This window comes from Papaver somniferum, chromosome 2, assembly GCF_003573695.1.
Source record: "Papaver somniferum cultivar HN1 chromosome 2, ASM357369v1, whole genome shotgun sequence".
Classification (NCBI taxonomy): Eukaryota; Viridiplantae; Streptophyta; class Magnoliopsida; order Ranunculales; family Papaveraceae; genus Papaver; species Papaver somniferum.
In genome coordinates, this window is record NC_039359.1 from 76,197,785 (window position 1) to 76,224,883 (window position 27,099).

General features: G+C 36.5%; 4 protein-coding genes across 6 annotated transcripts; 3 read left to right on the plus strand and 1 right to left on the minus strand.

Moving 5' to 3' along the window:
• Window positions 1–1,914: 1,914 nt before the first annotated feature.
• Window positions 1,915–3,089, plus strand: LOC113353561 (3'-hydroxy-N-methyl-(S)-coclaurine 4'-O-methyltransferase 2-like). The gene is made up of 2 exons (XM_026597122.1): window positions 1,915–2,703; window positions 2,796–3,089. The coding sequence occupies exons 1-2, from the start codon at window positions 1,915–1,917 to the stop codon at window positions 3,087–3,089; spliced, it is 1,083 nt and encodes a 360-aa protein (XP_026452907.1).
• Window positions 3,090–4,232: 1,143 nt separating this feature from the next.
• Window positions 4,233–5,840, plus strand: LOC113353562 (codeine O-demethylase-like). The gene is made up of 4 exons (XM_026597123.1): window positions 4,233–4,580; window positions 4,664–4,911; window positions 5,031–5,349; window positions 5,431–5,840. The coding sequence occupies exons 1-4, from the start codon at window positions 4,320–4,322 to the stop codon at window positions 5,671–5,673; spliced, it is 1,071 nt and encodes a 356-aa protein (XP_026452908.1). The 5' UTR covers window positions 4,233–4,319; the 3' UTR covers window positions 5,674–5,840.
• Window positions 5,841–7,685: 1,845 nt separating this feature from the next.
• LOC113353563 lies at window positions 7,686–12,432 on the plus strand. 2 transcript variants are annotated; one of them, XM_026597125.1, is made up of 10 exons: window positions 7,686–7,863; window positions 9,003–9,079; window positions 9,615–9,736; window positions 10,399–10,524; window positions 10,646–10,699; window positions 10,827–10,882; window positions 11,080–11,201; window positions 11,566–11,631; window positions 11,743–12,273; window positions 12,394–12,432. In XM_026597125.1, the coding sequence occupies exons 3-8, from the start codon at window positions 9,682–9,684 to the stop codon at window positions 11,597–11,599; spliced, it is 447 nt and encodes a 148-aa protein (XP_026452910.1). In that variant the 5' UTR covers window positions 7,686–7,863; window positions 9,003–9,079; window positions 9,615–9,681; the 3' UTR covers window positions 11,600–11,631; window positions 11,743–12,273; window positions 12,394–12,432. The 2 variants fall into 2 exon arrangements, with proteins under 2 accessions (XP_026452910.1, XP_026452909.1); XM_026597124.1 differs by having other exon boundaries at window positions 11,080–11,631.
• Window positions 12,433–22,200: 9,768 nt separating this feature from the next.
• Window positions 22,201–24,731, minus strand: LOC113348080 (putative dual specificity protein phosphatase DSP8). 2 transcript variants are annotated; one of them, XM_026591781.1, is made up of 6 exons: window positions 24,165–24,728; window positions 23,894–24,016; window positions 23,512–23,605; window positions 23,249–23,331; window positions 22,946–23,035; window positions 22,201–22,696 (listed from the first exon to the last, which is right to left on the minus strand). In XM_026591781.1, the coding sequence occupies exons 1-6, from the start codon at window positions 24,375–24,377 to the stop codon at window positions 22,439–22,441; spliced, it is 861 nt and encodes a 286-aa protein (XP_026447566.1). In that variant the 5' UTR covers window positions 24,378–24,728; the 3' UTR covers window positions 22,201–22,438. The 2 variants fall into 2 exon arrangements, with proteins under 2 accessions (XP_026447566.1, XP_026447567.1); XM_026591782.1 differs by lacking the exon at window positions 23,894–24,016 and having other exon boundaries at window positions 24,165–24,731.
• Between the last annotated feature and the right edge of the window lie 2,368 nt (window positions 24,732–27,099).

Here is a 27,099-nt window from a genome sequence, read left to right on the forward strand (position 1 = left end):
CGGGTGAAATTTTTATCTAACCCCTCATTGTATTTGTCGTTTGTCATCCAAACGTAGAAAGTAACACGGTGCGGGACGCTTTACATATATAACAACAGTAAAATCTTCTCCACTTTTATATCCTCTTTTGTGATTATTTTAAAATGATGATAAGTTGCAGAATATGTATGTTGAATTATCTGGCGGAAACCAATTATGGTTTCATCTTATTTATGATGAAACCAAAATCGTATTTATGATTTGGTTTCATATAATTTTTGCTAATTATTTTCGACGAAACCAATTCGTTGGTAATATAATAATATTTTTTTGTTGAAACCAGTTTTGGTTTCATCTAATATGTACTTTTATGTCGACGAAACCAATCTTGTTGGTGATACTGTAATTTATGTTGAAACGAGTTTTGGTTGCTTCTAATTTTGAATTTCATTGCTTCTACTTGGTGGTGGTGGGCGGCAATGGGGTTGGTGCAGATCATGGTGGTGGTAGGTTTCATCTTATTTTTTGTTTCTTTTATGACGAAACCAAATTTTGGTTTCACTTGATTTTTTCCTAGTTTATTCGGCTGACTTGGAAGTCAGCGTGTTTGGTTTCATGATTGAAGTTTCTGTTGGTGAAATGTCAATATGTGGAAAAATGATGAAACCAATTTTGGTTTCATCTAGTTTTGGTGAAACCAATTATGGTTTCATCATTTTTTTCTCATTTTGTTGAATATTTGATCAACTAAATTCATTTTTTGTGGCGATGGCGGCTGGTTGGTGGTGGTGGTCGGCGATAATGGTGGTGTTGTTCGGCGACGATAGTGGTCGTCATCGGTGGTCTGTGGTGGTGGTCGGCGGCAGCGGTAGTGGCGCGACGATGGTGGTGGTGGCACTGTGGTGGTTGGCAGCGATGGTGGCGGCGCGATGGTAGTTGTCAGTGGTGGTGACGCTGTGGTGGTTGGCGGCGATGGTGGTCGGTGGTGGTGGTCGGCGGTGGTGGCGGTAGTGGTGGAGCAATAGTGGTTGGAGGCGAGGGTGGGGTGGTGGTGGTTGGCGACGACGGTGGTGGTTAGCGGCGACGACATTGGTTTTTGGCAGCGACAGTGGTGGTTGGCGGCGCAGGTAGTTGGCGGTTGTGGTGGCTGCGATGGTGGTGGTGGCGCGTTGCTGGTTGGCGGCTATGGTGGTAGGTGGTGGTGGCGCGGTGGTGGTGCTACTGGTGGTTGTCGACAACGATTGGTGGTGGTGGTCGGCGGTATTGTTGGTGGTGTGTTGTTGTTGGTGGTGATAATATAATAAAAATTAAAGGTGGCTTGATTTTTGTTTTTATTGGGGTGATTTAAATTAGAAGAGTAATATAAATAGTTTATGTTAAATGGGGTTTTTGTGAACAATTTGTTTTGTTAGAGTTTTTGTGCATGGATAGTGACACCTTTGGTGTTGTAACTCGCGGATTAATATAGAAAAGATAAATTCACCATTACCAAAAATATTTGGTTAAGGGATATTGGATTTACTATTTCCAACCCGTTTTTTGTCTTTAGTAATTAAGTATGCCCTGAATTTTCTTGTATGCCCTACAACAGGGTTCCTTTGGAAACCTTATACTTAGCTTCCTTGCTCTCACGTACAGTTTCACGTGTTCCAATAATCAGTCCGAAGCCCGATTCCGAAACAGATGAAGACCATGATGCATGAAAATTAAGTTTTAAAACTGTTGTGTAGGGTCTAATCCAAGGAAAGACGGATCCAATTTCATGATTAACCATAATTGCATATTAGTCTTGTGTTGCAGTATGACACCAATAATTTAGGTATCTTGTGTGTCAGCAGCCTTTGGCGCACTTATAAATACACCATAAAGTTTGAAGAGATTTCAAGAACACAACACATCCCAAAACAAACATAGTCTCCTACACAAACTTATATCATGGGTAGTAGTAGTATAGATGCCAAAGCCAAACCAGCTGAAACACAAGAAGTTGGCACCAAAGATCAAGCTCAGTTATGGAATATAATCTATGGTTTTATTGATTCTCTTGTTCTTCGTTGCGCAGTAGAGATTGGAATTGCAGATATTATCCAAACCAATAATGGGTCAATCACACCTGCACAACTTTCATCAAAACTCTCAATTCCAAACGTCAATTCCGATTGCTTGTGCAGAATTCTAAGATACCTAGTACACTTGAATATCTTAGGACAAGAAACTTGTAATGCTGGAGTTAATAAGGTTTACTCGCTTAAACCAGCTGGTACTTTACTTTTAAGAGGTGCCGAAAGAAATATGGTACCAATGATATTGGGCATGACTCAAAAAGATTTCATGGTTCCGTTTCATTATATGAAAGAAGATTTAGAAAATCATAGGACAACAGCATTTCCGAAGGGAACGGGAATGGCATTCTGGGAGTACTTAGAAAGTAATCCAGATCAAAGTCAGTTGTTTAATCAAGGGATGGCTGGACAAACAAGACTTTTAACAAAAACTCTAATTGAAGATTGTAGAGATACTTTTCAAGGTTTGAATTCGCTTGTTGATATTTGTGGAGGAAATGGCACAACAATTATGGCAATCTATGAAGCTTTTCCTCATATTAAATGCACACTCTATGATCTTCCACATGTTATTGCTGACGCTCATGATCACCCTAACATCGAAAATGTTCCCGGTGATGTGTTCAAGTCTGTTCCCAGTGCTCAAGCTGTCTTCCTCAAGGTGAAAATTTAGTTTAGATAATTTGATATCGTTTTATATTTTCAATTGATGTAACTAAAGGATGGGTGTTTGTTTTTGGAATTGTAAATCAGATGGTGTTGCATGACTGGGCTGATGAAGAGTGCGTCAACATTCTAAGGAAGTGCAAGGAGGCAATACCGAAAGAGACGGGGAAAGTGATCATAGTGGATGTCGTACTTGATGAAGAATCTATTCATGAACTTACTAAGGCAAGATTGCCTCTTGATATTGATATGTTGGTAAATACTGGAGGTAGAGAGATAACTACAGATGATTGGGAAAATTTGCTCAAACGTGCAGGCTTTCGGTCTCATAAGATCAAACCCATTCGTGCTGTTCAGTCTGTCATTGAAGCCTTCCCATAGTAAAGGCTCTAAGAAGTACTTTGCTTCTTTCTCTGAGAAGCTTATGCGATTCACTTCTCAACCACAGAAGTCATTTTCTATATAGCAGCTGTTTTCCTATTTCCTGCTGTTTTATTTTCGTTTTTCCTTTTCTGGCTAGCTACTATACTGGCCATTGTTTCTGTTGTTCTTGCACTTGTGTTATTTATACCTAGACCGCTAAATGTCAAGTACGTGTGTCAAACTTTGCCCAGAAGCTCCTTGAGATGCACATATTAAAACGAAATAGGAAACGAACAAGAACAACACAATCATAATTTTTGATCATTATTAAGTTCAATGATAAGAAACTAACCTCTCTTTTATATATACCTACATGGTTAAACTTTAGTTACCCTAATTATTGAAAAAGTGTCACATACCTGAAGGGAACCCATTCTATGCAAGCAGAGTGAAGCCTCCCCAATGCAATAATGGGTTGTATTGTTTGTTCTATCATAGACACACCATAGAGTAAGCAGGGTTCCATTTGGAGATTAATAAGCTAGACTCTCTCCTAGCTAGCATAATCAAGTCTGTAGATCTTCACATTCAATCAAGCAAGTGATGAGTGATGATCAAGTGGTGACCGAAGTGGGTCAAGTCTGGAGTGGGTCTGAATCGAAACTAGAAAATTAAAATTTTATTACCAATTGGGATGATTTACATAGATAACCAGTACTACATGTTTTCCCCAGTATAAAATATTAGTATAACTAACAGTCTGGCAGGCCAAGTGGTGACCGGAGTGGGTCTGGCAGTCCTCAATCAACGATATGATATGAATAATAAGATGTCGATGTGTCAGATACACTTAAAAACGAAAGTAAAAGATCAGATCTCGTGCTCTCCCGTTTAGTGATGATGCGATGAATAATAAGATGTGTCAGATACACGGAATACGAAATAATAATGAATTAAAGATGTTGAACACGAAAACGAAAAAATTTCTCGTGCTATACCTCTATCGTGTATACCAACAAGATCCCGTTTAGGATACTGCTTGATGATGACATGTTAACAGCATAGACGTCACATATGGTCAAAACTGGTACTGGTAGCTCAGACCCTTCGTTCAGTGAAAAACACCAACCTCCAGAATCGAATATTATATACAAGTATCCACTACAGAGGAGAGAAAGAAAGACAAGGATTTCATTTTCTGAAATTTTTCTGTGAAGAAAGAGATTCATTAATTAACTTGGAGAATTCATGGAGACACCAGCACTTATGAAGCTTGCTAATGGTATGTCAGTACCAATTGTTCAGGAATTAGCTAAACTCACGGTTGGAGAAATACCATCTCGATACATATGCACCGACGGAAACCTCTTGACTATGGGTGCATCTGTAATAGATTATGAAACAGTTCCTGTCATCGACTTGCAAAATTTACAATCTCGAGAACCCGTAATTGAAAAGTTAGAATTGGACAGGCTTCATTCTGCTTGCAAAGAATGGGGTTTCTTTCAGGTATGTCAATTTTGATTTTACGCAATAGTTAGACTGTTTAGTGTTTTAGTAGTAATTACTGCTAATATTTGTTTATGTTTCAGTTGTTAAACCATGGAGTGGACGCATCATTGATGGATAATGTAAGATCAGAAATTCGAGGTTTCTTTAACCTTCCAATTATTGATAAAATGAAATATGGACAGAAAGATGGAGATGAAGAAGGATTTGGACAACACTTTATTGTATCAGAAGACCAAAAACTTGATTGGGTTGACGCCTTTATGATGTTCACTCTTCCTCTCCATTCAAGAAACCCTCGTTTAACACCTGAATTCCCTCAGCCTCTCAGGTTAATTAATTAATTATCTGTCGGGCACTGACTCGGGCTAATCCAAAAATCATGCATGCATTCCCTATAATAGTATTAATCAGATAGAAAACTTATTGAAGTTGCATACATTTATCCAGGGAAACAGTGGAATCCTACTCATCAGAGATGAAAAAACTATCCGTGTTACTCTTTGAGCTGATGGAAAAAGCTCTACAAGTTAAGGGTATAACTGAGATGTTTGAGGATGGGTTGCAATCGATTAGGATGAACTATTATCCTCCTTGTCCTCGACCAGAGCTTGCAATTGGTCTTACGTCACACTCAGATTTCGACGGTTTGACAATCCTCCTACAACTCAATGAAGTTGAAGGATTACAAATAAAAAAAGAAGAGAGATGGATTTCAATCAAACCTCTACCTAATGCGTTCATAGTGAATGTTGGAGACGTTTTGGAGGTATTTCAGCATTGCCTGCTGCATGGTTCTTGTTGTGAGGAGTACTGGTTTGCTTAACTGCTTAATGTTTCCCATTCACAGGTAATGACTAATGGAATTTACCGTAGTGTCGATCACCGGGCAGTAGTAAACTCAACCAAGGAGAGGCTCTCAATCGCAACATTTCATGACCCTGAACTAGAGTCGGAAATAGGACCAATAGCGAGCTTGATCACACCAGAGACACCTGCTTTGTTCAAAAGAGGTAGGTTTAAGGATCTTTTGAAGGAAAATCTTTCAACCAAGCTTGATGGAAAATCATTTCTCGACTGCATTAGGATGTGAGAAATACTACGTACATGATTGTAAACACAAACGTATGATGAAATAAGTTGCTTTTGCAGAATTCATAATTTGTTTAATTTTTATGGATAGCGAGAATGTATTCTCTTTCTGTCTCTATACGTTCAGAATTTATTACAAATTAAAAAAATAAGGGAAAAATATCGTTTGGTCCTTTTTTAGGTGGGCCCATATCTGTTTAGTCCTTTGGTCAAACATCTTTATTGTTTGGTCCGTAATTATTTAAAAATATTTAACTTGACAAAAATACCCTTCCGTGTTAGTTTCTTTTTTTTTAGCAGTTCATTCTTCAAAATGAACTCCAGTTAATTTCTACTTATTTTTTCAGAAATCACCTAGAAAAACAGAGTTCATTCCAGAAATGAACTCCATATAAAAACCTAAAAAAGCAGAGTTCATTCCAGAAATGAACTCCATATAAAAACCTAAAAAGACAGAGTTCATTCCAGAAATGAACTCCATATAAAAACCTAAAAAAACTGAGTTCATTCCAGAAATGAACTCCATATAAAAACCTAAAAAAGCAGAGTTCATTCCAGAAATGAACTCCATATAAAAACCTAAAAAAACTGAGTTCATTCCAGAAATGAACTCCATATAAAAACCTAAAAAAAAACAGAGTTCATTCCAGAAATGAACTCCATATAAAAACCTTAAAAAAAACAGAGTTCATTCCAGAAATGAACTCCTGATAAAAATCCATATAAATCAGAGTTCATTCCAGAAATGAACTCTTGATAAAAACCTATACAAACCAGAGTTCATTCATCAGAATGAACTGCTGATAAAAATCTACATAAACCAGAGTTTATTCCAGAAATGAACTCTTGATAAAAATAGAGTTTATTCGTAAAAATGAACTCCAGCATCATCAATTTCATCTTCTTCTTCGTCTTCAACAGCAGCAGCAAAACATCATCGTCTTCAACAACAGCAGAAATTCATCTTTAACACGAGCAGCAAACATCAGTTTCAAAGATCTTCAACAACAAAATCAAGATCTTCAACATCAAAATCAAAATCATCATCATCTTTATCATCGTCAATAACAAGATCTTTATCATCAAAATCAAGATCTTCATCATCTTCATTCGTTTGCATCATCATCTTCTAAAGAAAACGGAATTCATTTCCAGAATGAAGTTCATCAAATTCATCATCTTCAACAGTTTCAGCAGCAATGACGAAGAAGAACATAAATCTTTTGTCGTTTTCATCATCTTCATCGTGTTCATCATCATCTTCAACCACAACAACATCAAAACAGGGAGAAAAACAGAGCTCATTTCAAGAATGAACTTCATCAGATTCATCATCTTCAACATTAGCAGCAGCAGTGACGAAGAAGAACATAATCTTCATCATTTTCATCATCTTCATCGTGTTCATCATCATCTTCAACCACAAACAGCATCAAAACAGGGAGAAAACACAAAATCTTTGTCAAAAAATCGTCGGCTTGTTCATCATCTTGATATACTCATGACGTTTATTATCTCTGCAAAATCAAAACCCTAGAGCTCACACAATCTTCATTGTTTATGCAGTAGCAGGAGAAGAAAAAAGAGGAGAGAGAAAGTAGATCTGAAAATATGGAGGTGAGAGAAAATAAATCTGAAAATAATATATTATCTCTTGATAATTGACTATATATATCATATGATGACGTCATGGATGATGTAATGGTCCCAAATGGGTATTTCTGCCATTACAAGATGACATTTACATCATCCATGACATCACCCTAGGACCAAACTAATTTTTATGACCAAACTATAATTTATATTACCAAATAGGACCAAACAGACAATTGACTAGGTCAATTGAACTAGACTCTCTCTAATGTATTATTCTTAGGACCAATTGATATTTCCTTGAAAAAATAAATAAAACCCCGAAAAGTCGGTCCGATATAACGTTGTATGGAAAATAATAACTCCTCACTGTTAAATCGGTATCTAGACTCTCTACCTCGTAACTCAGTCTTGTAGGTCTTAACATAAAACTTTCTTTCTTCTCCGTCTGGACCGTCTCCGATCAAAACCTTTTCTCTCAGTCGACTGTCTCCGCACGGGACATCCCAGTTCGTTTGAGTCTTAATCACTTCTCCGGAAACCCTCTTTTCGGCTGTCCTTTCCCATATATATATATATATATTCGTGTACTCAACAGGTACAGAACCTTGTGCTTCTTTTATTTCTTGGCTAAAAAGAATTGAAGTAACTGAATTGGGTTTATCGATAGGTGAATGAACTCTTATTTTTTATTAAATTGCACGAAGTATTTTGTATTGGCTGACTGTTAATGAAACCCTATCAACTGTTTGTTAAAATGCTCAAAGAATAATTGCCTTTTAAAAATATTGTTTGCTTATATCTTTTCTGGGTGTCCTGAAATCATTAAGATATACAATGTGTTGATGCTAATTAGTTCTGATGAGTTAAAAATTTTATGATGGCTGAAAATGGTTGTTCATCGCCTTTTCTTTGTTCCCTTGATTTTTTTTATTTTTTGTTTCTGGTATTTTGAATGCTAACAAATCTTTTCATTAGTAAGGATAAATTCCCAAACTCCATACATAACAATGATAGTTATGGATCATTTAAATTGAAAAATCAGCCACTAGCTAGCCAGAATTTCACACAATAAACAGACAGGAAAAAGGTAACAAAAAACTTAAGGATATTTGGTGAAATTATCCAAGACAATGTAGCAAGGTTCCGATGAATGCTGATAATGCTGTAATTGGGCTCCTGAAGACTATTCAGTTGTCGGACTAGTTGGTGAAACTGAAGGCGAGTTGGAAACCGATGGTGGAGACTGGTGATGAGTAGGAGGATGAATAGTCATGACACTAATGATTAACCTCTCCCCTTTCGTGCAATAAGTTGAGTTCGCAGAATCCCACTAACGAAGTCTATTAGCCCTGGTTTAGTTAACTTGAAAATCGTCTTTCCGTCGCCGGAAGCCGATTGTGTTGCAGTTCTTGTAATCCCCATTTTTATGGTCTAACTTATCTGATAAACTGGATCATCTTGTTTTGAAATATATTAATTGTTCATCAACACAAATTTTGGCACCATAAAAGTATCTTTTTTGATTCGGGATTTTACCGAGCATTTTGTAGCCAAGGACCAGGAAGAACTGTGTGTTTAAATTTAGAAGTTTGAATTGGGCAATAATCTGATGAGGTGGTTGTTTTTAAAAATAAACAAATGAAAAAGGTGTGTCTGGTGCAGGTCGTAAATGATTTAGTGTGTATGAATTTATGTAGCTCTTCTTGGTTTTTATAGATAGTTTGTATCTTGCAGATGGCGTTTAGAGGGTGTGGATTTGGACGGGGGGTCGTGGAAATTATGGTACCCCGGAGCCTTTTATTCTTTTCCCAGTGAGTAAACTCAAGTTACATGTATTTGTTTCTAAATGGTTAAAAGGTTGAGTTGTCTTGTGGAATTTTAGACTTCACTCATTGTTGTACGAGAAGTTGGACATATTTCACAATTACTTTGATGAGTGATAAATCACAATAGTATTTCTTGTTGTTGATGACAAATTAAACATTGTTTAGGTCCCGTTAGTTTCCGAGTTTCTCCAGCTCCACCTCCATCATTGAAATAAAATGTATTGGGAATTAAAAAAAGTTGGTTCCCTCCTTACATGTTTGCTTATGTTCTATAAAATAATAATTAAAACTATCATTTACTCTCTAGTAGTATCACACGTGCATCCAAAGATTTGTTTTTACAAAACTTTAATGCATGTTTATATTCATGAAAATGGGAATAACAGGATTTTCATGCCTTTGTGGTTCAACAATATGCTTAGAGTATAGAACGCAACTAGATTGTTTTTTAATTGATAGTGAAGAAGAATAAAATGATTACCTTTTTTTTGGAATTTAATTGTAATTCATGTAATTGCAGGAAGATGTAAGGTTACCTGATCAATGATGTCAAAGAGGAAAGGGCTTTAGTCATTGCGAACAACAAAATGCAGAGTTATTGGAAATCTTCTCCTTATTATCTAGAGATGCCAACAAAGAGAAGTAAGCTAGTTAGCAACATTTTAGCATTTTTACTACTACTTACTCGTGATCCAGACTACTTGGAACTCGTGATCCATTTTGAACTTAATCTGTTGAATTAGGTATATTACATCTTTTCTTTGATTAGCTACCTCTAGATAGAATTGGAAATATGACAGGAATAAGTTTAGGTTTTCCAACATTAATTCAGTCTGTTGAGAAAGCAGCAACAAGATTGTATTCGAGAAAAGTCGCTGATTGAGTAGGTATTTGTAACCATGAAGATACTGTAATTCAAATTTATCACATACAGTCAGCTCCATTCTCTTCACTCAATTTTGATCTCTTTCTATCTGAAGGAAAACTACTGATGCACTAAACACCGACTATCGAACGAAGAAAGTGAATTTTATTTAAAACTTGAACTTTAAATTGGATAATGAAGAATTATAGTTGATCCTAAAAATTAGTTTTAGTATCCTTTTTAACAACTTGCTTACATAGTATCAATAATCTTTGCTTACTTGATTGAGGGGTACAAAAACTGAAAAAAGTGGATGCAATTTTAGTTTGCTCTTTAGTTGCTTCAATCATGCCTATCAGCCTACGTGCAGAAACATTTCCTTGAGTTATTTTCTTTATATTACAGACATAATGTATTTTCTGGGATTTTTTTTTCTCAGAAAGCGAAGAGAATGATATCGAAAGATATTCTGATAGAAACAAAGCAAATAATCGAGCTAAACGTCTTTCTTTTGGACATTTCCTAAAGCTTGAAGATAGATATTTCCCTGCAGAGCTATTTCAAGGTAAATAATCAAAGTTATTCTTGATACTTCATTTTAAAAAACTATCTCATTTCTTCTTTACTTAAGTTGCATCGTACCTCTCTAGCCTTTGTGGACTCCCTGTTGATATAATGAATTGTAGGTAAGAGAAAGGTGGAATACAACCAAAGCAAAGGATTTTCGCGTCAGAACAAAGGTAATGGTGGAGAACATTTTTTTTTAGCACCCATATATATTACTTATCGTTTCAGTTTAGTGTGAACCTTTTGCTTATACGAGATAGCATATTTCATCATTTTAATCATGTATTACACTGGATGCAGACCAAATGAAGCTTGACAAGTTTGAATTGTATGAGAATCTTGAACGGAAGGCCGAGGTAATCAAATTTTCTATTTCCTTTACTAAAATCAGGCCTGCTTCTTTAAATTTAAGTTTGAGCGTATATTTGAGGTTATCATATTGTTTTGCGCCTCTTATATGATGGCTTGCTATATCTCCTGTGTAACCTTATCATATTGTTGTAATTCTGTCTTCTTTTCATTCATTATATGATGCATCGTTTTTATTTCTCAGGATCAAGACAGTAAAGGTGGGAATGAAAAGAAAAAACAGAATGAGAATGAGAACGAGAGTGACAATGAAGAACCGGAGGGTGCGGAGGAAAGTGGCGAAGAGAGTGGGGATGACTATGATAAGTTCCGTACTATAAACATTAACTGTGTGTGTCACAGTGTCTCTGCTATTTTTGAGTCCAAAATTAATATGATTTTGTCAATAAATATATCAATATTTATAATAAAAATCATGTGATGTTGCTATATAAGTCAAACAAATGTCTGAGGAAACTTGCCCACTGCCTTGGATCATATTAGTCTCAAACTCTTATAACAGGTCGTTGGATTTTATAACGACCTGTTTCTTTAATGTCAAGTACTTAATGCTGTGCCTCAGGACAATAATTCTGAGCTAATGTTTTTCTAGATATGTTGTCTATAATTTTATTTCTTAAGGAGCAACAAAATCTAATTAAGATATCGTGACTTATGCATGGTTTTGCAGTTTGAAAATCCTGACGACGACGAAGATGAGATGAATTTAATGACCAAGAAGATGGTAATCCTGATGGTATGTTCCTTTTCCCTCTCCCATCTCTTTCACATTTTGGATATGATCGTAACCATGCAAATTCGTTTGTCATTACATCGCTGATGCTATTATCTTTATTCTATGTTTCAGACGACAATGTCTATGGCAACGATGATTATTGATGTTGCTCTGGTTGCATTAGAATCCAGTCTTTGCCAAAACTTGAGGGAGTTCTGTCATGGGAAATTCAGATTTTGGCAGAGTTAAATTGTTGTGCTTTGGCACCTCTGTCTTCTGGGTGGTCCTGGTAACTGATTTCTATGAAAAAAGAAAATAACAAAAAAGTCCTGTAACTAATTCAATTCAGTGAAATGGTCTCTCCACACCAACAAAATAATTGTACCGTCCTAACAAACCCCACCATCCTAACAAACAGAATTCCTCTGTGCCTTCAATGCTCTCTCTCAAATATATTTAATCATCTTATATTTTTGTTGCTTCTTTCTCAACCTCTGACCTTTCCACTCATTAGCTTGTGAGCAAGGCGATGAAGTTTGCCACCGGTTGTGGCAGAAGATGGGATCTTGGAGTTCCAAGTCCAAAAACTTGGATGCTGAGAGAAGAAGAAGAGGAAAACTTAAACAAAGAATCAACGATTTACGTGCTGCAGTTCTCACTAATGTAATCATTTTAAAACATTTTCATAACACAACATATCCAATATCTTTAGCTAATTTTTTTCTTTTTTTTTTTTTTTTTGAAATTTAAAGACTCATTTACATCTTATGGTCTTACTCCCAGGAGGTAAACTAGCAAGCTCCTAAGTCTGGTTCCGACGGACTAACAGAATGGGGTTACAGTAGATGTCAAGGCTTCTTCTTACAAGTCCGGGGCTCAGACTAAGCTAGGCATGTTATGAAGTCAGCTTCATAAGAAATCTCAAATCTAATTGTTTTACTTCTCTTAGGCTCAACCTTAACTTCATCTTCCTTTAAGATAAGTTCTGACTATTTGAAAATAAATCTAGGGGATCAACAACACATCTCTAATGAGGTACAGGTTTAAGAATAAACATGTTCAAAGACCTCAGCATCCCTAGATTCTATAATAATATTCACAACAAAGTCAGAAAATTCACACCAAAGTCTGAAAAATCAGAACACACAACCAAAAATCTATATGTAGAAGTATACTCAGCATACCCTATATGAAGACACAATCAACATTTTTGGTTTCTATCTAGTTCTTTTAGGAAGAGGAATGACAATCTTAGTCAAACACCCCCACACTTTGACGCACTCATAAGAAGGTCGTCTACCTTTCCGTAAATCATATGGAGTTTCATCTGATCCTTAAAATATGGAGTTTCATCTGATCCTTAAAAGGGTACTCTATTCAGGATATACTAGTTAAGAGGACTGCCTCCCCCCACAAGTCCGCAGGTAATCCTGAACTAATCAACATGGAAAGTATCACCTCCTTAAAGATACGGTTGTTATGTTCAAGGCTTCTAATTGGTTTTCAACTTCAAGTTTATACATCTTAAGGCTTCTAAGGCATCATCCTTATCCCTTAGCAAGTATACAAGATAGTGCCTCGTACAATCATCTACGAAAGTTATAAACCATCTTTTACCATAGTGGTTTTGGGTTGAACTCATGTCAACTAGGCCTAACTGAATTAATTATAAGGGATTAGAATTACTCTGAACATTTGTGCTAAAAGATTTTGTAGCATATTTTGATTCTACACAAATTTCACTTTTGTGTTCAAAATCCAAACTGAATTTGGGTACGCAGCCTATGCTAGCCAGTTTAAGCATTGACTTATATGTTTACGGTTCCAAGTATACCACGCAAAACATTCAATCACACAAAGAAAGCACAAGAATCAACTATGTTCACTTCATCAGTTTTTCCGTTAAGCTTATATCGACCCAAAGTCCTATAACTCTTGCCTAAAAATCACTGCCTAGTTACACCAAGTTTTCCATATTCAATTAAAATCTTAGATCTTTTACCATCTACAACAGAACAAGATACAAGATTCTTGCATATGCTCGGAACATGAAAACTTCATTCAATGTGAGAATATTACAGATATGAGCTTTTGCTCGACCTTTTCCTTTTATGCAACTCAGTGTAAAAATTAACTGTGTGTGTCACAGTGTCTCTGCTATTTTTGAGTTCAAAATTAATATGATTTTGTCAATAAATATATCAATATTTATAATAAAGTCAAACAAATGTCTGAGGAAACTTGCCCACTGCCTTGGATCATATTAGTCTCAAACTCTTATAACAGGTCGTTAGATTTTATAACGACCTGTTTCTTTAATGTCAAGTACTTAACGCTGTGCCTCGGACAATAATTCTAAGCTAATGTTGTTCTAGATATGTTGTCTATAATTTTATTTCTTAAGGAGCAACAAAATCTAGTTAGGATATCGTGACTTATGCAGAGTTTTGCAGTTTGAAAATCCTGACGACGACGAAGATGAATTTAATGACCAAGAAGATGGTAATCCTGATGGTATGTTCCTTTTGTACTCCGCTCCCATCTCTTTCACATTTTGGATATGATCGTAACCATGCAAATTCGTTTGTCATTACATCGCTGATGCCATTATCTTTATTCTATGTTTCAGACGACAATGTCTATGGCAACGATGATTATTGATGTTGCTCTGGTTGCATTAGAATCCAGTCTTTGCCAAAACTTGAGGGAGTTCTGTCATGGGAAATTCAGATTTTGGCAGAGTTAAATTGTTGAGCTTTGGCACCTCTGTCTTCTGGGTGGTCCTGGTAACTGATTGTTGGTGATTCACATGGTAAAAAATCAATTGTTACTGTCCCTAGTAAAACAAAACTTGTAACTACATGGGTAGTTCTCAGAGTGGCTTTCAATTTTCACAATCACAAGTACATTTCAGTTAGGAAATAGCTGGTGAGATGTAACAAATTTCTATCAAAAAAGAAAACAACAAAAAAGTCCAGTAACTAATTCATTTCAATGGAATGCTCTCTCTACACCAACAAAATAATTGTACTGTCCTAGCAAACCCCACCATCCTAACAAACAGAATTCCCCTGTGCCCTTAATGCTCTCTCTCAAATGTATTTAATCATCTATATTTTTGTTGCTTTTTTCTCAACTTGTAACATTAGCTTCTGAGCAAATATCATAGCGGAAATGAAATTTGCCGCCGGTTGTGGCAGCGGCCGAGGTCGCGGAAAACTTAGTGAAGATGGGATCTTGGAGTTCAAGTCTAAGAACTTGGATGCTGAGAGAAAAAGAAGAGGAAAACTTAAACAAAGAATCAATGATTTACGTGCTGCAGTTCCTAATATCACTAATGTAATCATTTTTCTTTAACACTATCGAACACAACATATCCAATATCTTTAGCTAATTTTTCTTTTTCTTTTTTGAATTTAGATGACTAAAGCAGCCACTCTTGACGACGCTATAACATACATTAATGGGTTGAAACAACAAGTAGACGGTCTGACCCATTGTCTTGAACAAATGAAGGATACTGCAGTTCCTCGAGCAGTAGAAGTAGAGGAAACTGAGGTCTTGGATGATCAAAATATTGAGAAATTTAATATAGATGTAATGTAACTGTTACCTCTTTGGTTACTAAACACTTGGGTTGTGACTACAACTTTTAAGGTACTAATAATTGAGTATTGCAGGAGGAAGTTAAGGTAACCTATTTAGAAGAAAACAAATTTTGCATCAAGATAATATGCTATTCAAAGAGAGGTATTTTCACCAGATTAATGGAGCTGATGACTTCTCTTGGGTTTGAAATTATAGACAACAACTTCACATCCTTCAAAGGTGTATGTCTGACAACTTTATCTGTCAAGGTAAGATCATTGCTCATTTTGTTTCGCGGATTGAAATTAATATGGAAGAGGACTCAACTGATTGCATTCATTTTTATTTGTTTGGTGTGAGATCTGCAGGGAAGTCAGGTTGAGACTGAGTTGGAGAAACTTGAAGAGTATTTGCTACAAGCTGTTACAAGTTGAAACTGTAACTCATCCAGTATCTCATCTGTAACAATGATGTAAGATAAAAGCAAGTTGTTGGAAAATTTACTAGTTTTTTTTTTTTTTCAGAAAAAAAAAATGAAGGGAGAAAATCTTATGATATACTCCTAGACTGATCAGGTTTACTACCAAACAAGCTCCTAAGCTGTAGTACTTGACCAGTTAGGTTCAATCCAAGTACAATATAAGTGTGTTTTGGTGCGGTAAAAATTTGAAGAAGAGTATTCATCACTACTGCCAGTTAGGAAGAATGTCTGAAACCTACATGTATCAAGCGAGTAGAAAACGATCCGTTCGTTGTCTAATCTTGGGAAATATATTTTGTTCTGCATGCGAGTGACTGGAGCGATTGCCCCGATACAAGAAGTGTGACTGACGAACAACATATATTTCCCTAGATCTCTAACTTCAACCCAAACCGGCATGTTAGTCTCTTCACATATATGTAGCTTAAAGATCCGAACCGGCCACGACTTAACACGTCTTACAAACACAGAGTGAAGTTGTCCTTGGCATTCCACCAAGAAACTCTGATGGTAAGAAGTACAAGCCGGTACTAGCTTTTTAAGAATTTTCCACCGACCATGTTCAGCGTGCACATTGTAAATTCCTAAGTTGCCGCACATATTTAAGCAGTAGAAACACCCTTCATAGAAAATTGGATTAGTTCGACATGGATTAGATCTGAACTTCTCTTCCTCCCGAGACAACTTTTTATTCGGAAATTGGCCGATGAGCCAAAATTCGTCTCCCCTTGAGATGGAGGAGGTTAAAACAGCTGAGTAATCTCCGCTGATTGCAAACACTGTACAGTCTGAAGAAGTAGGTACGGACGAAAATGATATACCCTCAAACTCGATCTCATCAAATCCATCTGGTAACTCAGGAAGTTTGATCATATCTCTTGTGAACGGATTGAAAAAGAAAAACGAGTTTTTTTTTGCATGACTTAGACATTAGTAGCCAACCACCTTTCGAACAATGAATTGTAGCATCCAACAAGTATTCGGAGAGGTTTATCAGATACGTCTCATTATAATGCATCGGATTTATGAATCTGTAAACACACTCTTGATTGTTTTGATGCAAAATCATCCATGGAGATAAAGATGTGGTATGTGAGGACTCTAGCGTGGTTCTCTTACGCGGTATAGAAGCTACTGATCGATGAGTTTTAGAGACTGCTCTCTAATGTACATAATCTGCCGTATGTAGAAAACTTGAAATTAACTCTAAGATGTCCATGTAAAGACTACTCCACGTTCCTGACTTTAGTATTTCACTTTGCTCATTCGTCTTGTTGCCCTCCTTCTCCTTAATAACTTTTACACTAGGTTTTATGTTTGATTCAGCTTCTAGAACGACAGCTTCATTAGCTTTAACTCCAATAGACGTAGGCATTGCCACCCATTCTGCATTGTAGCATTGTTTCATTGAATGTGAGAACGCTATATCAACGGAAATAGTACCATCTTCTAAATCAAACACATACACTGTTGCATCTTCCTGCAGGAAATACACATGTCCTCGTGTCAGACCCAAATCAGCTGCAGAACAGGACGCCTTAGTTCTTTTTCCGAGAAATAGAACATGATCACCCAAACTTTCAACCTTTTCCCACACCATCAAAGAAAAATTCATCCTGAACACTTCAAAATTAGTGATATCCTCATAACGACCGGATTGCAGATGATAATCTACAACAACGAAAATAGTTCATCACGTGATTCCAAAAGATGTATTTCACGGTTAGGCTGCTCATTAAATCTGTCTTGTTCTACCGGAAAATTTGTAATAGAGAGGTACATCTCGCCATCAGACCCAAGTTTCAATGACAAGGTGCATATTTTTGTTGCACATAGCATGCAGCTTTCCTTGAAAACAAGTTATGGATTGAGCATGTTCATTTTCGGGTACGATCTGCTGACTTCTCCGTTGTTTATCTCCAGGGCGAGAAAACAGGAAAATTTGCTCCACTTGATCGTTCTTAAGATATTTTTCTTAAAGGAAGAAAACCATGGAATCATTGTAAACAGTTGGAGGTGCAGATAACAGACCATCTTTCACATAAAAGTCTTCCTCGGGAATATCAGTAATCCAGACTTGTATGGAAGGTAACCATATTTCTTTAACGATACAGGATTCCACAAAAAGCAATCCCCAGATTTCAACCCCCAGAACTTTGAATATCGCTCAAGATTACAATATACAAGCAACCATCCTTTGTTAGATGGTGACTGATAATATCTAAACCACCAGCTCATCTCTGGTATGTTTCTCTTGTGTGTTTTATTGTACGGTCTTTCACATAAATTGTAGTAAACCTGTTCTGTTATACCGAGGACAGCTTCTGTCATACTGAAGCCGTTTTCATCATTCAACACAAGCCATGGGGCTGCCATAGGAACAGCTGCAAGATGATATTTCTCCGGGAAGAACTTCTTGTATAAGGACCAACAGGAAAATAAAGGCGGAGAACAAGAACCGAAAGAATAAAAGGAGAAAAAAGTTTTGTAAAAAGAGAGGGGAATGGAAAGAAGAGAATTCATCCCCACAAAAGAGGATTTCGCCATGAGAACTGGGTATGATGGCAAACAAGATCTAAGATAATTTAATGAGGTCTATATAACAACAAAAGCAGGTATTTAAATAAAGAGGGAAAATCAGGATTCGTTTTAGACTAGGAATCATAATCATAATAATATAAGGTTTCAATTGTCGATTTTGTATATGTAACAGTAGTGTGGGAATTTAGCAAACAGCTCTAGTAACTAGCGGCATATATGACACAGCACATGCAGCTGACAAGAATCAAAACTAAAAACGTTGAACTTTTTATCATTTCATTTTCATCAACTGATTAATTAATTTAATATTATTTACACCATATTACGTAGCAGCAGGCATGTATCACGAGTCACGACCATCTGTTGCTATATATTAGTGGAGTTAATTAATTAAACATCAAGGGGTGTAGAAAAATCATAAGCCTTTCAATTAAACAGTAGTGTTGTGTATATGCTTGTAGTTGGAAGGCTTGCAATTTTTCAGGCAACTTATATCGCCAAAAGCTCGGGAATCAAACAAACCACGCTTCATCATCATCACTCCGCTAAATGTTAATCTTTCTGACTGTCACTCTCTCTTATTTTCTATTTCGGATTTACCGAAGGAGGATGTCATGACTTGTATAAAATAATTCATGTCTAGTACCACGAAATTGTATGTACTAACACTTGTATATGGCAAGAGAGTCTGTTCCCACGACTTGGCAGTTCGGGCTTCAGTAGGACGGGATTTTAGTCTTAGGCAGTACTGTTGACAACTAGGGATGTCGAGCTTTGGCAACTGTCGGAAGGTAATGGTGGTAGTTCAGGTTTAAGTAATGTAAGTTTAGGAGACTTTGGCACTGTTGGTGCTGCCGTTTGATAGATTACGAGCTGCGTGATTGCCGTTGAAGATATAACAAAGCCTCACTGAAGTAGGAGAGACTTTATTAATACTATTATTCTATTTACTCTTTTTGCACAAAGTAAAAGTAAACAAGCTCTTGAATATATATATGTTTTTTTTCCTCAGTAAGAAAATAGATTGGAAAACACAAGTCGTGTGCAAGCGGTTACAAGTAACAACTAAAGAAGAGCTCATAGCCCAAAGCAAAGACAACTTAAAAAGAAAAAAACTAAAAGTAAAGAGAAAGACAAGACATCCCAAGAACTTCGACCAAGGTTTATGACCAAACAAGCTCTGTGTCTGTAGCATGTGACCAGTTAGGTTCAATCCAAGTACAAAATAAATATTTTTTGGTGCTGTAAAAATCTGAAGAAGAGCATTCATCACTGCCAGTTAGGAAGAGTGTCCGATACCTACATGTATCAAGCGAGAAGAAAACAATACGTCCGTTGTGTAATCTTGGGAAGTATATTTTGTTCTTCATGCGAGTAACTGGAGCGACTGCCGCGATACATGAAGTGTGGCTGACGAACAACATATATTTCCCTAGATCTCTAACTTTAACCCAAACCCGCCTATTAGTTTTTTTGGAGGTATGTAGCTTAAAGATCTGAACCGGCCTCGTCTGAAGAGATGTTAGAAATACAGAGAGAAGTTGTCCTTCGCATTCCACCAGGAAACTCTGATTGTAAGAAGTACAAGCGGGTACTAGCTTTTCAAGAACTTTCCAATGTTCACTACGTATATCGAAAACTCCTAAAGTTCCACGCATACTTAAGCAGTAGAAACACCCTTCATGGAAAATTGGATTAGTTCGACATAAATTAGATGTCAAGTACTCTTCCATGAAAGACAACTTTTTATTCTCATGGCAATTGAGGCTCCAAGAATCATATCCCCTTGAGATGGTGGTGGTGAAGACAATCGAGGTATTTCCGCTGATTGCAAACACTGTACAGTCTGAAGAAGTAGGCATGGACGAGAATGATATATCCTCAAAGTCGCGCATGTATTCTGGTAACTCAGGAAGTTTGATCATATCTCTTGTGAACGGATTGAAAAAGAATAACAAGTTTCTTTTGCATGACTTAGACATTAGTAGCCAACCACCTTTCGAACAAAGAATTGTAGCGTCCAATAAGTATTCGGAGAGGTTTATGAGATACGTCTCATTGTTATGCATTGGATTTATAAATCTGTAAACACAATCTTGATTTTTTTGGTGCAAAATCAGCCATGGAGATAAAGATGTAGTATGTGAGGTCTCTAGCATGGTTCTCTTACGCGGTACAGAAGCTACTGATCGATGATTTTTACAGACTGCTCGGAAATGGACGTAATCTACTGTATGGAGATAACCTGCAATTAACTCTAAGATGTCCATGTCAAGACTACCCCACGCTCCTGACTTTAGCATTTCACTTTCCTCACTCTTCTTGTTGCCCTCCTCCTCAATAACTTTTAAACTACTAGTTTTTATGTTTGGTTTAGCTTCATTAGCGTTAATTCCTATAGACATAGGCATTGACACCCATTGTGCATGGAAGCATCGGTTCGTTGAACTTGAGAATGCTATATCAAAGGAAATAGTACCATCTTTTAGATCAAACACATGCACTGTTTCATCTTCCAGGAAATACACATATCCTCGTGTAAGACCCAAATCAGCTGCAGAACAGGACGCCTTAGTAGTTCCTCCAAGAAATAGAACATGGTCACCCAGACTCTTAACCTTTTCCCAAACCATCAAAGAAAAATTCATTCTGAAAACTTCAAAACTAGTGATATTTTCATAACTAGGTACCAGGTGATGATTCGTAACAACGGCATATAGCTCATCATGTGATTCCAAAAGATCTATTTGACGGTTCCTCTCCCTACGAAATGTGTCTTGTGCTACCGGAAATTCCGTTATGGAGAGATGCATTTTACCATCAGACCCAAGTTGTGTTTCAATGACAAGTTGCACATTGTTGTTGCACAGAACATGCAACTTACCTTTAAAACAAGCTAAGAATTGAGGAAATACGATTCCGGGTAGCATTCGACTTTTCCAATGCTTGTCTCCAGGGCGGCAAAACAAGATGAAGTGCTCAACTCGTCGGTTATCATTGTCAGGATCCTTCTTCACCATATCGAGGAGGAAGAAAACCATGAAACCATTGTCGACAGTTGGATTCATTGTTGGAGGTGCAGATAATAGACCACATCTCACAAAAACTCTACCCTCAGGATTCTCAGTAATCCAGCCTTGTATAGAAGGTAACCATATTTTCTTTAACGATACAGGATTCCACAAAAAACAATCCCCAAATTTCAGCCTCCATAATATTGGATATTGCTCAAGATGACAATATACAAGCAACCATCCTTGATGAGATGGTGACTGATAATATCTAAACCACCTGCTCATCTCTGGTATGTTTCTCTTGTGTGTTTTACTGTATGGTCGTTCAAAAATATTGTAGAAAAGTTGTTCTGTTATATCTCCTTCTTCTCTATCACTAAACACAAGCCATGGGGCTGCCATAGGAACAGGTGGAAGCTGATATACACTCGTAACTACTTCTAGATTGGCTAAATTTTCATCCATGAAGAACTTCTTGTATAAGAACGAAAAGGAAAACAAAGGCGAAGAACAAGAACCAAAAGAATAAAAGGAGAAAAAAGTTTTGTAAAAAGAGAAGGGAATAGAAAGAAGGGGACTAATCCCCACGAAAGAGGATTTCCCCATTAGAACTGGAAAATTCATGATGGCAAGCAAGATTTAAGACAATTTGATGAGGTCTATACGTACAACAAGAGCAGGTATTTAAATAAATAGGGAGTTGAAAAATCAGATTTTTATTTAGACTAGGAATCATAATCCTAGTAATATAAGGTTTCAAAAACACCATCGGAACATGGAGTAACAAATTTAGTGTGCATTTGTTATAACTTTTCACCTTATAGTGCACATCCAAGTCCTGATCATGCACCATGCCAGTATCCATCCTAAAACGAAGATGGCACTTGACAGTTTACAACTTTGATGGTTCTGTAGCTTTTATGTACAAGCAAATTGGTCCAGGTAGAGCAAACAAAATAGTACTCATCCGCCAATCAAAAACCAAGGATATACTATATACATATATATATTCACAATTATACCATAATAGAGGTTCTTCACAAATTCTTTCCTTTTCACAGAGAGATTAAATATATTTTGCAGATTGAAAATAGGAAAAAACAACCTTAGCCTTGAGGACCCCTTTTAAAACTTGAACTTATAATGCTTTGTACAGTACTAGCTACCTAAAGCTATACAAGGAACTTGCGAATGAACTTATGTTTTAACAAGCCCGAAGTTCAGGTAACCGACCAGTGACTGTGGAGCTACCAGCAGAAACTTTCAACGCTGCAAAAAGGCAAGATAACCGAGCTATCATGGGCTTACCTTTCTTAGGCTTACCAACAACACTCAACTGCTTCTTACTATCATCACAAGAGTTGTGATATCCTTCAAGATCTGCCTTTGTTATCAAAACCCCGTCACCTGAAGACGACATTCTAGCAATATCTAGGCGGTATCTTTGGTAGTCTTGAACTGCCTGTAGAAGAAAACATGGACAGCAAAAGAATGTCAACTGTCACATTACTCCTGAAAGTGTAAATGGATGAAAACAGCTAAACTACACACAATTGGAACTTAGATACACAAACAGCTCTAATTAGACATGACATGACAGATTTGCTTGTTTTTGCAGTATCAGCATAGATGAAGGGATTTCCAGAATCAAAATCCGAGGAAATAAAATAACACAAGTTATTATCAACACTAGGAGAGGATTTCTGAGTACCTTCCACTGTGACGGAGCCAAGAGTACTCGTGGTCTTCTAAACCGTACATATTCAAATGCAGCACTAGGTGTCATCTGCTTGTAGTGCACCTACAATAATTAAACAAAAAAATAAGGTTTTAGCATTGCAGGCACTGGGCAATGATCCTAATGCAAGAAAAATCTTAATTGAATAGGAAAACAGGTAAGCAAAAGTCTATAGATAACAGGGCTCCAAAAAGAAGAAAACAGGTACAAACATAACATTCGTACACTGAAGTAGTACTAGTTATCCAGAATTGCACATGAGTAAAGTAGTTTTACCAAATAGCAGAGAACAATGGTGGTACTCCTACCACGCCCAGCTTTGCAGTGAACATAAGTAACTTTTCCACACGATGCAGTCTCTGGATAAGAAAAAAAGTCACTTCATTTTAACAATGACGAATCAAGTTAACAGTATATAACGGCTCTTAATGATGCCAAAGAAACCAACATTACAAACGATAGCCGCATAATCCAAAAAGATTTTACGAAGAAACGTCACTCACAACCTAAGCAGCAAACTAGATATAAACATCACTCACCATGAATAAAGTCCACAGCTCGACTAATATCCACAAAAGAAGGGGCAAAGAGGTAGTCTCTCGTAGGTATTACCAGGTGATCCATCTTGTAAGACTGAAACCAAATAAAATTAGCAAACACGATAAGGATTACTTCAACAACTTCTTCAACTTGACACAATCGGTTCTCAACTTATTGGTTACAAAATCACCAAAACATGAAAAGAGATCCAAGATAAGTCATGTACACCTAGTACCACCTACTAATTCATCGAAACATGAAAAAGAAAAAAAAGAAAAAAAACCAATATAAATTTAATCTTCACTTCCTCCTACTATTGCTTCACAAAAATGACAAAACCCTTTCAACATGCCCATCCCTCACACAAGAAGACATACTCACATAATATAAAGACGAATCAACCAATGTCTCATAAGGTTCATTAAGAGTTATAACACCCCCAACTCCAAGTTGCTTCAATTGAGGTACATGTTTAGGAAACGGAACAGCACCCAACAACAAAAACTGCAAAAACTCACACACACACACACACACCACATGAAACTAGATCAAAATCCTGCCCTAATCAAACCCTTTAAGCAATAGAAAATCAAAAAAAAGTTATACTAATCACAAAATAAATCAGATTAAAAGTAAAGAAAAAGAACAAGACCTGATCAATTTTGTCCCACCAATGGAATTCAGACTCAAGTTTGTTCCGAAAGACATTGTATAAAAGTGTTGGATAGAACAAAACCCTAGCACCAGCTCCAACTAATACTCTCTTAGCATCGACCCCAACTATAGCTCTCTTAGCATCAACTAGAACAATCATTCTTTTAGATGCATATTCTTCTTCTTCATCATCTAATTGTTTGATCTTCATCTTAAACCAAATTCAAACCCTAGAAATAACCTTTCTATACCCCACGATAGAAAACTTAAAAGATCAAGAGAAAGAAATCTTGATTAACAAATTTTCTCCCGAAAAGAGTGAACAGCGACTACTCAATTATCAATCAAATTCTGAACCACATTCAACAAAAGATAGCTTAAACGAGAGAGCGAGATCTTGATTAACTGATTCTGAATAGTAGATAACCCATCTTTGATGATTGAACCCTAAATTGATTGATATAGTGAGTGGGTGATCGGAAAGGGGTGGAATTATTGGTGTGAAATATGAAGTTTTGACTTAAGATGGGTAACAGCTTGATAAGAGAAGATAAGTTCGATAAACTTGCTTAGGAAAAGGTAAAAGTGAGAATATTCCTTGCGAATAATAATAATATAAGTCAGGGGCCCATGATTATTTATTTAACTTCCGGCATGTTGGATTGCCGGTGTTGTTTAATGGATTTGGTCATGTATGTATTGTTACAGGAAGTCTACTGCCTTGTAGAATTAATGTTTGAAGTTTCGGAGGCTATGGTGCGGTTATTATAGTCATGGGCGCCGGGCTCCGGGTTGAGCCTACTCCGTTCGTTTCAAAAATATTGGTTTTTTTCATGTATCTTTTTAAAACTGAACTAGTAGTAATTAAAAATTTTAAAGCCATACATCGATGTATTCTTTCGATGGGATATTAACCACCCAAAAGAACCCTTATACGTGTATATATATATATGGATTATGGACAAAAAAAAAATCTGAAAAAGAGGCAAGCCTCAAATATATTAATAATCAAAATCCCGATTCAAAATCACCGACTCGGTTTCCATCTATTACATCAATTTCAAACAGACAATGAACAAAATTATACCATCATAGTCTCAATCCCTAATCTGAAAAAGGCTTCCTACTATTCCTAACCGATTCCAAAGTATCGTGATAAGTTTAAATGGTCTTGGTTGGCAAATGTAACACTTCCAAACCATATAGAAACTCTATAAACAATAGAGATGTTAGGATCCAAAGATCAAACCATTTCTCAGGGTTTTTCTCAAAACCACAGTGACAAAGGTACAATAGAATCCATAGATTCAACTTGTTAGTGAATTTTTTTCGGGATAATTGGTGTTTAGTACTCATGTTTTGCCCAATACTAGGATTTGGTCTAACATTTGTCCAACGTTAGTGCTTGGTACCTGGACCGGACGTTGACCCATGTTGACTTGGTTAAATACTAACTTATGTATAAATATTATTAGAACAGTAAATAAATAGAATAAAATAAATAAATTGATGGCGTATTTACTATAATAGCCCTCAGTTTTCTAACATTTACACGATCCATCTTTTCCCTAGCACCACCATCTCCTTTATTTCACTCATCTGCTACATCAACTCAGCACCATCGCCTTCGTTGCGGCAACATCTTCTGCAATACATCACCAAGAACCACTACAATATTCTGCAATTCAATTACAAACCCAATCTACCAATTTCAATTCAAAGTCCTCTAGCACCTTTTGTACACAACAAAGGCAGAAGTATATCATCACTCACCTGCACATCACAACCCATCTGACATTGATTTCTCATCTTGAAGCAATACCACCAACACTTTCATCTCAAATCCACTGATCACTACAGATAGCATCACCGAACCCTGACTTCCAATTCCTCTTATCCAATTCGACCATCATATCAACCCATCTTTAATTTCATTTCAAACTCAACTGCAATATTAGACAGCAAAAACCCATTCTTCTCAAAGCGATAAAAATCTTAATTTCACCATCAATTCGAAATCAAATCATCTCACTTCCAAATCAAAATTGACTCAATCCCAACTGCCAATTTCTTCATTGATTCTGAACACACCTTCTAACCATCTCGTATGAACCCATGAACATCAACATCTCAGATCCCCTTCTCTCAAATCATCAAATACCCATTACTACATCACTCGCAAGATAGATAGAGAAAAAACAGAGAAAAGAAAAAGGGGGAGAAAAAATCAGGAAAAAAAAACCTAGACTTTAATTCCTTCTTGTCCATCCCTGATTGAACCTTCAATCGAATTCCTAAACCCTAACTCCTCAATTATATTCTTATTCTTCAGACATAAAAAAAAAAAAAAAACTAATTTCTCCGATCTTAAATAATCAACACCATAACATCAATCAAAAAATAACCCTTTCTCTCTTCAGCTATCAATAATCAACTATCCTATCAATAATCAACTATCCTGTCAATTTTGTTTAATATGAAAAATCAATCTAAAACCCTATTCTCAGATGCATCTCCACAATCTTAATATCGATCTCTTCTACAATTTACAGCAACCTCATCACCTTCAACGTTTATACACTTACATCAATTTATCTCCCCTAAATAAAATCTCAATCAAAAACTCACAAATCAACTCAGCACCAGAAGAGAAGAAAGAAGGAACAGGCAGAGGAAAGAAAAAAAATATAAGAAAAATGATTTCTCCTCGATCCGGTTTTGGTCTAAACCAGGACTAAAGAATTTTTGTTTAGATTGTAACCGTTGGATCGTAAATACACTTCAGGGGTATACTTGTAAACTTATAATTTTATAATATTTTTAGTTTATAAAATTGATTAAATTGTGGTCATAAACAGTCAACGTGAGTCAACATCCAGTCCAGGTACCAAGCTCTAACATTGGACAAATGTTAGACCAAAGCCTAGTGTTGG